The sequence below is a fragment of the Hippopotamus amphibius genome, chromosome X (genome assembly GCF_030028045.1).
Source record: "Hippopotamus amphibius kiboko isolate mHipAmp2 chromosome X, mHipAmp2.hap2, whole genome shotgun sequence".
Lineage (NCBI taxonomy): Eukaryota > Metazoa > Chordata > Mammalia > Artiodactyla > Hippopotamidae > Hippopotamus > Hippopotamus amphibius.
In genome coordinates, this window is record NC_080203.1 from 57,903,578 (window position 1) to 57,917,728 (window position 14,151).

General features: G+C 48.8%; 1 protein-coding gene across 1 annotated transcript; it reads right to left on the reverse strand.

Annotated features, from left to right (window-relative positions):
- Nucleotides 1–1,450: 1,450 nt before the first annotated feature.
- LOC130841451 (nuclear RNA export factor 2-like) lies at nt 1,451–11,139 on the reverse strand. Its single transcript, XM_057717611.1, has 20 exons — nt 10,988–11,139; nt 10,601–10,754; nt 9,924–10,007; nt 9,708–9,812; nt 9,511–9,591; nt 9,317–9,386; nt 9,082–9,170; nt 8,853–8,960; nt 8,559–8,668; nt 6,894–6,930; nt 6,414–6,482; nt 6,275–6,330; nt 6,025–6,132; nt 5,846–5,901; nt 5,622–5,737; nt 5,484–5,526; nt 4,832–4,904; nt 4,109–4,291; nt 1,631–1,691; nt 1,451–1,495 (listed from the first exon to the last, which is right to left on the reverse strand). The coding sequence occupies exons 2-20, from the start codon at nt 10,649–10,651 to the stop codon at nt 1,451–1,453; spliced, it is 1,545 nt and encodes a 514-aa protein (XP_057573594.1). The 5' UTR covers nt 10,652–10,754; nt 10,988–11,139.
- Between the last annotated feature and the right edge of the window lie 3,012 nt (nt 11,140–14,151).

Genomic DNA, 14,151 nt, shown 5'->3' on the forward strand with positions numbered 1-14,151 from the left:
GTAAAACCATATCATGCCCATAGCTTCCTCGGGCAAGGGAAAGAAGATAAGGCAATCAGCAGGGAGCCCCCAAAGCCTGGGAAGGGCAAGGGTGATGAGGAAAATTCCTGGGGGGAATAAGAGTTTTGAAGGGCATAGCACAGATTCCAGAGTGCAATGCATATGCACAAGGCAGGACACAGGCTTGGCAAAGGTCTGAGAGGAAGCCAGGCTTGCACACGTGGCTGGCCTTTTGGCTCCTCAAAAGCAGTAGGTGAAGGCTAAGGCAGAGTTGGAGGCAGCGTGGCTAAGTAAGCATTGGTGGAGTGCCCCAGATCAGAAGCCAATCTGCAAAGACTAGACAATATTGCTTTCCTTTCCTTTTTGGCTCCAGACCCTTCAGGGAATCTCCGTCAAGTCACTATCTGACCACTGATAAAATAGGACAACTTCAGTGACCACATATGACAAGGATTTCAGTCTTTGCAAAAATACATATTCCAGTGTGTGTATACACCACAATTTGTTTATCCACTCATCCCTTGGTGGACATATGGGTTGTTTCAACCTTTTGAATACAATGAATAATGCTGCTGTAAGCATTTGTATACAAGAATTTGTTTCAGCACCTCTTTCAATTCTTTCGGGTATACACCTAGGAGTGGAGTAGCTGGGCCATATGTTACTCCAGTGTTAAATTTTGTGAGGAACCACCAAACTGTTCTCCACGGCAGGGAAACCATTTTGTATTCTCACCAACAATGTACAGAAGTTCCAATTTCTCCACATCCTCACCAAAGTTCACCTTGTCATGTTCCTTTTTTTAAAAAAAAAAGCTATAGCCAATGTAGTGGGTGTGAAGTGGCATCTTATTGTGGCTTTGATTTGCATTTACCTAATGACTCATAGATTTTCCTCTGATGGTCGCTTTTGCTCTGCAAGTTTTGGTATGCTGTGTTTCCATTTTCAACTGTCTAAATGTATTTTTAAATTTCCCAACTTGACACATGATGTATGTAAACCCATCGAGTAATGAGCTGGGATATAAAGGAGTTTTGATGCATGCACTTTAAATTGTTATGCCATTTTTGTGCAGAATCTTAATGTTTTATAAATGGAAAAACGTGTATAAAAACCCACTTGTTTGGGTCAGAAGGTGCCTCCTTCTCGAGGAGGAGGGCAGGGCCTCTCAGGTCTGGACACACTGGCTCATGATTGCGGCAGGGAAGAGCAATGCAGGACACACAACATACAACGTGCAGCAGCACTCTTTATTATGAAAACAAACAGCAATCGTGAGTGGGAAAAATACACAGAACAACTGACCCTTCAGGTGGCTATGTTACCTGGCCTGCAAGGTAACTTTCGCTTCTTGGTCAGCCAGGCCTCCAACTCCAGTCATGGGCATGGCCCGAGGCTGGAGAGAAAAGATGAGGTGGATGAAGACAAAGATGACATCCAAGGGCTCCTTTTAGGGGATTTCTTTGAAGGCCTCCTCTGGGATCTTGCCCTCAGTCTGGAGAGAAGGAGTCAGGATGTCAGAAGAGCCAACTCTCCGAGTTCCATTCCCAAGTCTCCAGCCTCCACCTTCTTGGCCTCCCTGAAGGCCCAGAAATGTTCATCTTTAACCCACTTGATTCCCAGACCTCACCTTGAGCATATTGAAGACCTGACCAGCTCTGGTGTAGTTCCATTCGTTGTCCTGAAGGCACCTGCAGAGGAAGAAGAACAAGTGATCTCCATTATCACCACAGTACAGACACGCTGACCATGCAATGCCACCGCTAAATCTATGCCACTTTCTTGCTGGGACACACGTACCAGTATGAACACTATGTGTAATGACGAAGAAAGACCCAGTGGAAACCAAACCATCTATCATTAGCATTCATGCCCACTAGAATTCAAAACAGAAAAGTAGAGCTGTGCAAAAGAACAAGGGAATTCAATATATATTGATCAAGAACGATGTTCAAGAAAATAACAAATGAAAAATTCTAAAGGACAAGTTTCTAACCATCTTTTATTGAGATCTAATGCACACACCACTTTAAAGTATACAAACCAGTGCTTTTTAGTTCATTCACAAGCTTGTGCAACCGTCACAACTATCTAACTCCAAAATAATTTTGTCACCTCAAAAAGAAACTCCTTAACCATTAGTGATCACTCCCTATTCCTCCCCTTCCCCCAGACCCTGGTGACCACTAATCTGCCTTTGGTCCCTGTGGATTTGCCAATTCTGGACATTTCATACAATATGTGACTTTTTGTGACTGGCTTCTTTCACTTAGCCTCATGTTTTCAAGGTTCATCCACGTCACGACATGTACCAGAACAGTATTCTTTTTTATGACTGAATAACATTCTACTATATGGATGTGCCAGATTTATTCTTCCATTCATCAGCTAAAGAGCATTTGGGTTGTTTCCACTTTTTGGCTGCTGTGAATGTTCCTGAACAAGTTTTAGAGTCAACATAGGTTTCCATTTCTCCTGGTAAAATACTTGGGAGTGGGATTACTGAGTCATATGGTAACTCCATGTTTAACATTTTGGGGAAGTGCCAAGATGTTTTCCTAAACCACTGCTCTATTTTATATTCCCACCAGTAATACATGAGAATTCCAATGTCTCCACATCCTCACCAACACTTGTTATCATTCGTTTCATTGATTAAAGCCACCTTAGTGGGTGTGACCTGGTAATTCATTGTGGTTTCAATTTGCATTTCTTTAATGACTAAGGACGTTGAGAAGTTTTTCATTTCCTTGTTGGCCATTTATATATCTTCTTTGGAGAAATGTCTGCTCAGATCCTTTCCCCATTTTAAAAAAATTGGGTTGTTTGCCTTTTTACTGTTGAGTTGCCAGGGCTCTTCATACATTCTTGCCAGATGTGTGGTATGCAAATATTTCCTCCCATTCTGTTGGTGGGCTTTTCACTTTTTTGATACTGTGCACTGATGCTCAAAATGTTTTAATTTTGATGAAGTCAACAATGTATCTACTTTTTTCCTTTGGTTGCTTGTGCTTTTGGTGTCATGTAAGAAATGACTGCCTAACTCATGAAGACTTATACCTATGTTTCCTTTCCAGACTTTTATAGTCTTAGCTCTTACTTTTAGATCTTTGATCCATTTTTAGTCTATATTTGTACATGGTGTGTGAGTCAGGGGTCAAAATTCATTGGTTTGCATGTGGATATCCACTTGTCCCAGCACCACTTGTTGAAGACACTATTATTTTCCCATCAGATTTTTTTCAGCACTCTGTGAGGTTGATAATCAATTGACCATAAATGTGAGGGTTTATTTGTGGACTATCAGTTCTATTCCATGGATTCATATACTGTCCACATGCCAGTACCACATAGTCTTGATTACTGTGGCTTTGTAGCAAGTTTTGAAATTGGGAAGTGTGAGTCCTCTAACTTTGTTCTTCTCTTTCAAGATCGTTTCGGTGCACTTCCACATGAAGTTTAGGATAAACTTGTCAATGTTTGCAAAGAAGGATTCTGATAGGGACTGCATTGAATCTAGTTTGCTCTGGGTAGTATTGCCATCTTAATAATATTAAGTCTTCCAACCCATGAAAATGGAGTGTCTTTCCACTTATTTAGGTCTTTATTGTTTTTTCAACAGCGTTTTACAGACTCCAGAGTATGAGATTTGTGCTTCTTTTGCTACACTTGTTTCAAAGCATTTTACTCTTTTGATGCTATGGTGACTGGGTTTGTTTTCTTAATTTCATTTTTAGGTTACTCATTGCAAGTACATAGAAATACAAATAAGTTTTGTATATTGGTCTTGTATCCTGCAACCTTGGTGAACTTGGTTATTAGTTCGAGTGGGGTGTTTTGTTTGCTCGTTTGTTTGTTTTGTTTTTTGGTGTGTGTGTGTGTGTGGATTCTCTTGGATTTTTCATATACAAGATAATGTCATTGAGCATTATACTATCTTAAAAACCCTGTACATGTATAATAGTATGATACCCTTTTCATGGGCTCACTTTTCTTTTTGGAAGCAAAATATTCAAAAAGCTATTTTTCCAAATTGCTTGCAAGTTTCCATGATTCCCGCTCCCCCTTTTCCAACCCAAGCTCATTCCCATGCACACCCAGCACTCACTTCTGAGACCACTCGAGTTTCATCCCAGACAGGGTGGAGAAAGCCTGCACCATTTCCTGCTGCTCCTGGGAGAGGGCTTGCGTGGAGCTGGAGGTGGATGTCGGCATTGGGATGGAGGACATCCTCTGAGTCTCACTGGGGCTGGCATCCCTCACAAACAGCTCGTCATTCACGATGCATAGACTGGAGCAAAAAGGGGCACTCGGACAACTGGAAAGGTGGACCACCCCACACCCCCAACAATGATTCTGCTCCCACTGCCACTCAGCAACTAGTTTCTTTCCATACCCCTCCTGTGTCTGTCCCCCAGGTTCCTTGACTGGTACCTCTGCCCCTCCCACAGAGCCTGCCTTTGGAGAAATTGTCTACCACCTTCATTAGATTTATAGGTTAATCTCCAACCCAGGGACGATTTTGCATTTCCCCTTTACAACAGCCCAAGGACTGGACAGTCTGATCCCCATTTTCAGAACAAGACAATGAGTCACAGAGAGGTCATGTGACTTGATCGAGGTCACACAGCAAGTGAGTGTTGGGTCAAGGAGAGAACCCATATGCCGCTTCCAGAGCCCATGCTCTTCTTAACCACTAGCCGACACTGCTCCTTGGATCTACCTGCTGGCTTTCCACCATGCTGACTAACCCTACGGTCTGCATCACCACATTCCCACGCCCCTGAGCCCAGGCTGGGATGGGCGTTCCCACCCACAACATGGCTCTCACCTGGAATGGCTAGCAGGGGTAGTGATGAAGGTCCGGGTGAAGGCACGCACACAGCCCTGAGAACCTTCTTCCACTTCAACAACAAACAACAGTATCCCTTAGAGCCACGGGTGCTTTGCACACTCACATGGGGGTCCCCAGTCAGGGTCATGACTTGACACAGGCTGAGGGGACAGTTGTTCACCAGGGCCAGGGTGTCAGGAATGGGGAGGGCAACTATAGGAGCAGTCTGCTCCCAGTGACAGGGCCCCATGACAACCACTTCACAAGTTCATGAGATGCATTTTTCATCGCTGCCCAAGAGGTGGATATCACTACCCCATTTTGCAAATGAGGAAACTGCGAGGTTAAGTAATGGCCTAAGTTCTCAGACTAAGGATCTGCGATGAGAGCCACCAAACTCCACAGCCTATGTCCCTAATGCCCAGAGTGTGCGGGGCAGGCAGACATGGACACAGCTCAGACCTGGGTTGGCTGTGGGAAGACTGAGGGCTAGAGAACCCAGTAGGGATGGGATGAGAAGGCAAAGGAGGGGAGGGAAGGGGAGGGAATGGAAGGGAAGGGGTCAGGGAAGCCTGGAGGGTTCTGGGAGGGAGACGGGCCAGGGGAAGGGAGCAGTGGGGCAACTGGGGAGGGATCTACACACACTCACCTTCCTTGAACACCCCATTGACAGAGAAGCAGAGCATCGTTTCCTGAAAGGGAAGAGCCCAGGCACTCAGTCACCGCCTCAACCTCCTACCCACCTGTGGCTTCCTGGGCCCGCCCCAGGGAGGAAGCAGGCACTCACCGTCTGGAACCACAAGTCCACCATGAAGGAGCTGAGGTCATGCTGAGTCTTGGGCAATGCACAGAGGGCCCACAGAATGTCACCTTTTGTGTGCTTCAGCAGCTGGAGCCGCAGGTCTGTTGGGGGAGGGGAAGCAAGCGGAGGTCAGAGGCTGCCTCGCCCTGGAACCTATGATTGACCCCTTCACCACCCTTTCCCACCCAGTCTTCCCATCACACACTCACGGGGGTCCTTGAGCTTCTTCATATTCCTGCTGACCTTGAAGTACTCGCCCAAGCTGCTTTTAGGAGACAAAGAGGAACAGTGGGTGGTGGTCCAGCCAGTGTGGGTGCTTTCAGGAGCTGGCCTGTGTCTGCTGGGGAGCTACATGGCCCGGGAGCAGAGCCCAGGCTGTGATACTCACGGGGCTGGGTCCTCGGGGTGGAAGGAAATGGTCAGGGAGAAGCAGGCCTCCTCGTGATAAGTGCCCAGGAGATGCTGTCGGTCTCCATAGTCATGGATCAAGTAATACCTGAGGGGGAGCAATGAGGACAGGCTGTATCTGTGGTCTGGACCTAAGTGAGACATGAAAACTCCTATGAGCAGACCTGAGCTTGGGTGGCCTCACCTGTCCTAGCCCTCCTCCCCTTGCTCAGATTCCCAAGGGTACTTACTGCTGCAGGAATTGCAGGACAATACTCTTCAATGTCTCAGATCCTTTATAGCTTTCCTGGAATCAAAAGGCATTTAAGACTATGTGGCTGATAAAGCCTCCCCATAACACCCCAAGTGTTGTTTGTTCCTTTTCCTCACCTCGCAGGGCTTTATTACGTAAGGAGTGCCAATGTCAACGATAATTGGTGAGGGTAACTCCTGGCCATCCTGGAGAAGGGAAGAGGAAGTCAAGAGTGGAGACCAGGGGAGTGGCCCTGGATGATCAGGGGAAAGGATGGGCCCAGGAGGGTGAGGGTTAGAGGTCAGGTGTGAAAGGGCCCTGGAAATTCCATGGGGAAGTTTACAGTGCATGTCTTCATCGTGAGGTCCTGGACGTCTCCAGTATATGTACCGTGTGTGTGTGTGTGTGTGTGTGTGTGTGTGTGTGTGTGTGTGTGTGTGTGTATTTATGGGTGTTTTTTGAGTGAGTGTATCCATGTCATTTTTAGGACTCCATGTCCCCTAAGATGGTTAAGGGTCTGATGCAAATGTATAATCTAGGCAAGACCCAAAGCGCTTGAGGGCAGGTGCAGAGGTCACCAAGGTTACTAAGAGACAATGATGAAAGTTGGCACTCACCAGGCGTAACAACTTGGGGAAACAATCCCGGATGGCACTGTCCAAAACCAAAAATAGAAAGAAGTGATTGACGACAGTTCAGGGTTGCAAACCCTCTCTCCCTCGGTCTCTCCCTCTTTCTCTCCTTCTTCTCCTTCCCCTGGGTAGTTCCTACCCAGACTGCCCTGACTCCCTTCTCCTGTGCCACAAGGACCAGCATTTCAAACTCATGCTGCAGGCCTTCCTTCCTCTCCCTTCCTTCCTCCAGAGCCCCACTGGAGGCGGTGGAGAGAAGAGGGAATGGGGTGGGTACCCAGGGCTCTGCTACCTCACTGAGCATCCGGAACTCTGCCAAGACCAGGACACCCCCTGCCCAGGGATCGCCCAGGATGCTGGGGCAGGAAGGGGAGTGAGGCGGGGCTCAGGAGGCAGGGAGGGAGATGGAGGCGGATGAAGACAGAAAAGGAGTGAAGGTAGGAGGGGGAGATGAGAGAGACATAGGGGCATAGAGACGAGGGGGAGAGAGAGAAAGCAAAGGGAAGGGAGAGAAGCTCTACTGTGGTGGGGGTCAGGGAAGAAGAGAGGAGAAAGAGGAAATGGCACCCCTGCTGCAGCCCTGTCCTTCACCTGCCCTGGGATGGCCCAGGCACTCCAGGTAGGAATGGAAAATATGCACATGTTGGGCTGGAGGCCCAATGGGTGCTGCTTGAAACTTTGGCACCTGCGCGAGCTCAGTCAGACTTGGGCCTGGGAAATGGAGCAGCCATGGGGGCAGACCTTCCCCAGGAGGAGGGCAGTGTCAGGTCCCAGCTCAGCATAAGGGCTGAGGTTCCACAACCCTCTTGTGATCACCATCTTCTCTCCTGATGGCCCCTGCACCTGTCTCAGTTGGCTCTTTATCTGAGGAATCACACCTGTCTCAGGCTGCCCAGGGCTCCTCTGAAGGACCAGGCGGGATGATGTGACGTGTGCAGGGAGGGATGTGAAGTGCCCCTGAGAGGCCTGTCCTTCTGTCTCCTCTACCACCTCTGCCCTCTGCCTTCCACTCCTGACTCAGGAAACCCTCGACTCACTGGCAGGGGCCCACATCTGGCCCCTTGACTCAAGGAACCCTGCTTTTTCCCAAGAAGGGTCCAGCCCCCGGCACTGGGCCCACAGAACAGATGTCATGACAGCAGCCACCCAGGGCCTCAGCTCCCAGCATGGGGCAGGACAGCCCCCATGTCAATGTCTGGGAGAGGAGAGGGGACCCTGCTGGAGGAAGGGGAAGGGGGCCCCTCTCAGAACAGGGGAGGGAAACCCCATCTCAGCACGAAGAAGGAAGCCCTGTCTCAGCACGAGGCCCTGAGCTGGAGGACCCTTCTCAGTCCAGGGCACCAGCATCGGGATCAAAGCCCATCACTCCTGGTCCTGGTGAGAAGGAGACGCCCTGCTTCCTGGTGCACACTCTTGGGAGGACTTGGTGGAGAACGCTGGGTGCAGAGAGCTGGAAACAGACCCCAGAGCACCCAAAGAGGGAATTTCCTCCCTCTGACCTGCGAGGGACACAGAGAAAGCAGAAGGTGGTGCCTGCGGCCCTTGCGGAGGACCAGGCTTGTAGCTTCCTGCAAACATGAATTCTCTGCAGCAGTTCAGGCTCCCAGGGAGCAAAGGTCCCCAGGAAGGGTGACAGTGGTTATCACCAACCTTATGTAGGTGGACTGATCTGGGAAGGTGCCACACAATGGGTTCCCTTCTAGCCACAGCTCTTCAAGCTTCAGCCCCTTCATCTTGTTCAACTCCCAGGCTGACTTTAGCTGAGAAATATGGGGCAGAAATGGGAAAAGGAATCTCAGGGAAGGAGAGACCTCTGGATGCCTGCACCCCCAGCCCCCACCCTCTCCCACTGGTACTCTCACCGGCCTCCTCATCACTCTGATGACCACTACCCGCCCCTCATCCCACTCTCAGCCCAACTTTGATCTGGCTCCCTCTTCTCACCTCATTGTTGGAGAGGTTCAGGATCTTGACCATGGGGGCCATCTGTATAATGTCAGACAGGCCATCCAGCCGGTACAGTTTGTTGCTGCTCAAGTTCAAGGACAACAGCTTTGGGGGAAGAAGAGGTAGAGCGAAGGCTACTCCCTAGGACCTTACACACACATCTGCCCTCCGCCTCCTGTCTCTCCCACCCCCTACCATCATACCAGCGCTGGACCTACAGCCTCACCTCAGGGAAATTCTTTTCGATGATCTGCAGGGTGGCAACCATGCAGTTTCTTCGACTCAGAATTATATCAATATCATGGCCTACCAAGTCTTCAGGAAGGAGAGGGGAGGGAATGAGATGGCTGAGTGGGGTCCAGGGCCAGCACCAGCCCTTCCCCACATTACGATCCCCGAGTCTCCCTCCAGGAAGACCCCTCTGCCCTCACCCGCCCTAGAATTACTGCTGTCAGCCTTACCTGGGTCAAAGCGGAGCCTCTGGAGGTCAAGAGCTTGCTGGAAGACATCATACCGTTTGCTCAAGGTCAGCTGCAGAGAGAGATGGAGAGAGCCGCTCTGAGGCTATGGTGATGGCAGGGAAATCAGGGGCAAGGGGGACGGGGGGCTGGAGGAAGCAGAGGTGGGCACACAACATGCCTTCAGTCTGCACTACCTTTAGCTGCTCCATTTCTTCTGGCTCCAACTTATTCTGCACAGAGTAGGGAACAGCAGAGGCATTGACAAAGATAGGTATCTGCAGGAAGAAGACGTGGGCTGAGCACCAGGAACCCTAGTTCCAAAGAAGACGACCAGCCCCTGGCCTGTACTCCTTCCCCAGGATGAGGTACAGGTAACACCCTCAACACATACCTTTCGGCCCTCCTGGTCATAAATCTTGTAGCTGACACCCTTCAAGGCGGAGGCAGTGCTGGCTTCCTGGACAAAGAATCGAGCCATATTTCTCACGTAGTGGAACTACAGGGATTGAAGGCAACAGCAATAGTATCAGAGGCCAACAGAGCCTGCTGAACCCGGTCTCTCCCCCTTCCCTGTGCCCACTCGTCTGGCTTCAGCATCCTCTCTTACATCCACTGGAGTGAACGGAACACTGCAATGGCTCTGGATTGAGTTCATCAGCCATGTCTTGTCATAGTGTTTCCCATAAGGAATCTAAGGATGGAAAGAAGGGATGGGAGACAGGACAGACAACAGGGAATGCAGTCTGGAGAACAGACCCAACACAATGTGCTTTTCCGGCCTCCTACTGAGCTTGAGAGGGCTTCTAAAGAAGGGACCACTGTGGCACGATTTCTTAAGTGTGCACCAATATGGATTTCCTAAAGTCTTTCTCTCCATTCGAAAGCTCTCCTCCAGGAGTGGGGGAGGGACAATTTAGGAATATGGGATTAACAGATACAGACTGCTATACATAAAATAGATAAGCAACAAGGATTTACTGTATAGCCCAGGGAATTATAGCCAGTCTTGTAATAACCTATAAGGGAGTGTGATCTGCAAAAAAAAAAAAAAAAAAAAAAAAAAAAAAAAACGAACAGCAACAACAACAAAAGCAAACAAACAAAACAAATCACTATACTGAACACCTGAAATTAACAGAATATTTTAAATCAACTATACTTCAGTTTAAGAAACGAAAAAGAAATCTCTCCTCCAAATAAATCGACATAAGGTGTTTAATGTGGTCCCCATTTTATAAGGATCCAAGCTGTCCTATGCAATGAAGACCTTGCCAAGACACTCACTGTGACCTTGAACCAGCTCCCTGGGGTTCCATCTTGTGTGTTCTCCCCCATTTCTCTCTCCAGAGGTCCTCTATTTCTCCACACAGTAATAGGGATGAGGCCTTCAGTGTCCCATCTCACTCTCCTCTTGTTGCCTCGGATGTTATAGGGAGAGCTGCAGGGGGGAAGTGGAGAGAAGGAGGGTGAGTGACCATAGGTGCTAAGAAAGTCTTCTGTACACCCTTGTCTCTTTGACACCAGCACCACAATTAGGATTGCTCAACCATTATTCCACTTCGAGCATGCTTCAGTTGTACAGTGAGGGAAGAAAAAGCAGTCTATGGAGAGTGAGAGAGTTGCATACTCCCACAGGCTGCTGCGTGCAAACCATGCTGCCTGGTCACTTACTGTCTCACTTTGGGGTCCTCTTGGACATCCCTTATCACCACGTTTCCGTATTCCTCCTGGATATGTGAGGGCCGAGGCTCACATCCATCATATTCACAATGTGGGCTCCTCTTGCCAGAATTACCTGGGAAAGAGCTCCAACCTTTCTGTCTTCCTTGAGGTGGTCTACCACCATCAATGCATTCTGAAAAGCAGAACAAAAATACAAGTGTGAAGACACATCAGTGGTCCACTTACCATGTACCATGTCTTAGCTGAGAGGATGGTAAGGCAGGCAAAGTGCCAACCTGGCCTAAGGGCCCAATCCCACCAAGCTCAGAAAGGAAACTCTTCTGCCTGTCCAGATAAGGAGAGCCTTATCTGACAGATGGCACTATCAGGGGAGGAATCGAGGAGGAGCAGCACAAGGAAGAGGAGGACCAGGAGGAGAAGGAGGGAGGAGAAGCAGGAGGGAGGAGAAGGAGGAGGGAGGAGAGGACAACTGTGTTGAAGCTTTTAAAACAACAGAGCAGGATTTATAAAGAACCGAGGTGCATGCGTCCATGGGTTAGATGGGACAGCAGTCATATGCCAGGAAGGCACCTGGATCTTGCCTTCTCTCGGGACTTGCTAACAACCACACCGATACCTCTCTCGTGCTTCCCAAATCCACCCAGCCACCAAACCGATTCCACTAACAACCAGCAAGCTGTGCTTCCTTTGCCAGTGCAGTAGGAGCTTTAATATCAGGTGGCACGGATGTAACAGCCTCCTGAGCTGCCTCCCTCCCTCCAGCCTCGCCCTCAACAACACTCTGCTTGCCATATCCAGAGTGAGCTCTCTTTTGGGCCAGCCTGAAATGCTGCTCAGCTCAGGAAGCAATTCCTGCTTACCTCAGCTCTTCTATAACAAGGCTGTGAATGATAGCCTGGAATGATGTGTCCACTACCATTTCCAAGTGTTCAGGGATTCTTCTTTTTGCTTCCTATTACTGGTTTCTAGTTTGATTCCATCGTGGCCAGGGAACACACCCTGGGAGATTTCAATTCTTTTTAAATTTATTGAGGTTTCTTTGATGGTCAAGGAGATGGTCTAACTTGGTGAATGTTACATAGACTCTTGGAGGGGAAAGTTGTACTCTGTTGCTGTTCAGCGGACTGTTCTATTTATGTCATGTAGCTCTCGCTACTTTGCTGTGTTATTCGGGTCTCCTATATCCTTGCTGATTTTCTCTCTAGTAATTCTGTCACTTGCTAAGAGCCAGGGGGATGTGGAAGGCCCCCACTACAATTAGAGACCTAGCTCTTTCTCCTTTCCGCTCCATCAGGTTTTGCTTCGTGTACTTTGAGGCTCCGTTGTTTGGTGCGTACACATTTACGATCACTCTGTCTCCCTGGTGTCCTGATCCTTCCATCATTCTGTAAGGCCTCTCTTTGGCTCTTATTCATTTTCTTTACTCTGACATCTACTTTACTGGACACTGAAGCCACAGGTACGCTTAGAAAGTGTCTTGGTCATATCTCACCCTGGGTTCACCCCTAGGAGTTGTGCTGCCATTCACCCCTCCACCCACACACTCGCCCCTCCAACATGTCTAATCTGCCATGTGAAAAGATGTCTAAGTTTTTGGCATCTGCAGAAATAAGACAGTATCAGTTCTCTCTCCATAGGTGGGTTCACTAAGGGTATTTTATTTTTACCACATTGCACTGAAACCGTGAACCAGCAGATAAACATCCTAGTGGTTTGTGGGGAGGGAGGACTATGGTAATTATACTGTTAGAAACCAGCTTCCTTTGGGTTGTGATACTTAAGGTCCTCTAGGTTTGTGTGTTGTGCATTTTGTATATTAACCATTCCACTCTGTCTCAGGGCGCGCTTATGAGTAAAGATCCGTCCACTGTTGATCATACGACCAAGCCTCCAATGAGCTCCTCTGGGGAGGCACTGCTTTCCCCGTGTGACCCGCTGTCAGGACATTCCTGCTACTCCCACCCTTGGGACTTTCCCTGTGTGGCACTGGAAGAGAAAGTAAACACGGATAGAGCATTTGACCCTCACATGCCACTTGCTCAGTCCCCAAAACGCGGAGGGGGCCTGGCATGCTCTCTTTCTGCCACACGCCACATCCAGCTGGTCAGGAAATTCTCTCGACCCCTCTCTCAAAGTATGTCCAGAATGCAGCCACTTCTCACCACCTCCCTTACCACCACCCTGGCCAGGACACCATCTATCTCCTGCACTGGACTGCTGTCCAGCTGGCCCCTCTGCTTTCTTCCTGGCTCCCTTACCTGTCTGTTTTCAACCCAGCAGCAGAGTGCAAGTCACATCATTTCACACCTCTGCTCAACACCATAGAATAATGGTTTGAAGCCCACCAACATGCTAAAAAGCCAGGAGTTCATGATGCTACTCAGCAGCAGTAACAACAACAGAGAGGAGCCTTATTGGTGCCCTTTGGAAAATGCCAGGCAACCAACTCGTTTTCATTAAACTCCAGCAATGAAAGGACAAAAAAAAATCACACATTAAAGGGAGGAGCAAGGGCATGTGGTCTACATACGGTGTATAGCAAGCCTCAGAGTCATTTTCGAAACCAGCATTACTCCAGAAATAACGTTGCCAAGGGGAAAGTGTAAAAGGGAGCCAGCTGACAGCCATGGCAGTCCCCAGCTTGACCGACTAAGTCGGGTGCCTAAACAGGGCCAGAGCCCTCCCTCATCAGGCTGATTCAGACACAAGCAATCTCAGGCATCATCTTGTTTTGGGACGCTTCCAGGAGAATGAGTATGTGATAAAATGCCATCGAGGAGCCATCACATACACACACACAGTTGACACACACATGCACGCATTCACTTACTGAACATCTGCATCTCAGTCTGATTCCTGACTCACAGTCGTGCTGCCAGAATCAAAGGTGATCACAGGAATATTATATAGCAACCAGTGCCTCCCACTGAGGCTGCCTGGGTTGTCCCTCAGGCTCCACCACTTATTAGCAGATCCTCCCATAGAGAAATAGTCTTTGGAATCCTTTATGACATCATGTGTGTTCATATGGAGACTTCCTGTGTTGTTTGGAATTCTGCCTACATCACTGCTATGCCACTGAGTCCATGGCACCAGCATCCCTGCTATGGTAGAGAGAGAACAGGGTGAGACGTAAGCCAACACTTGCCCAG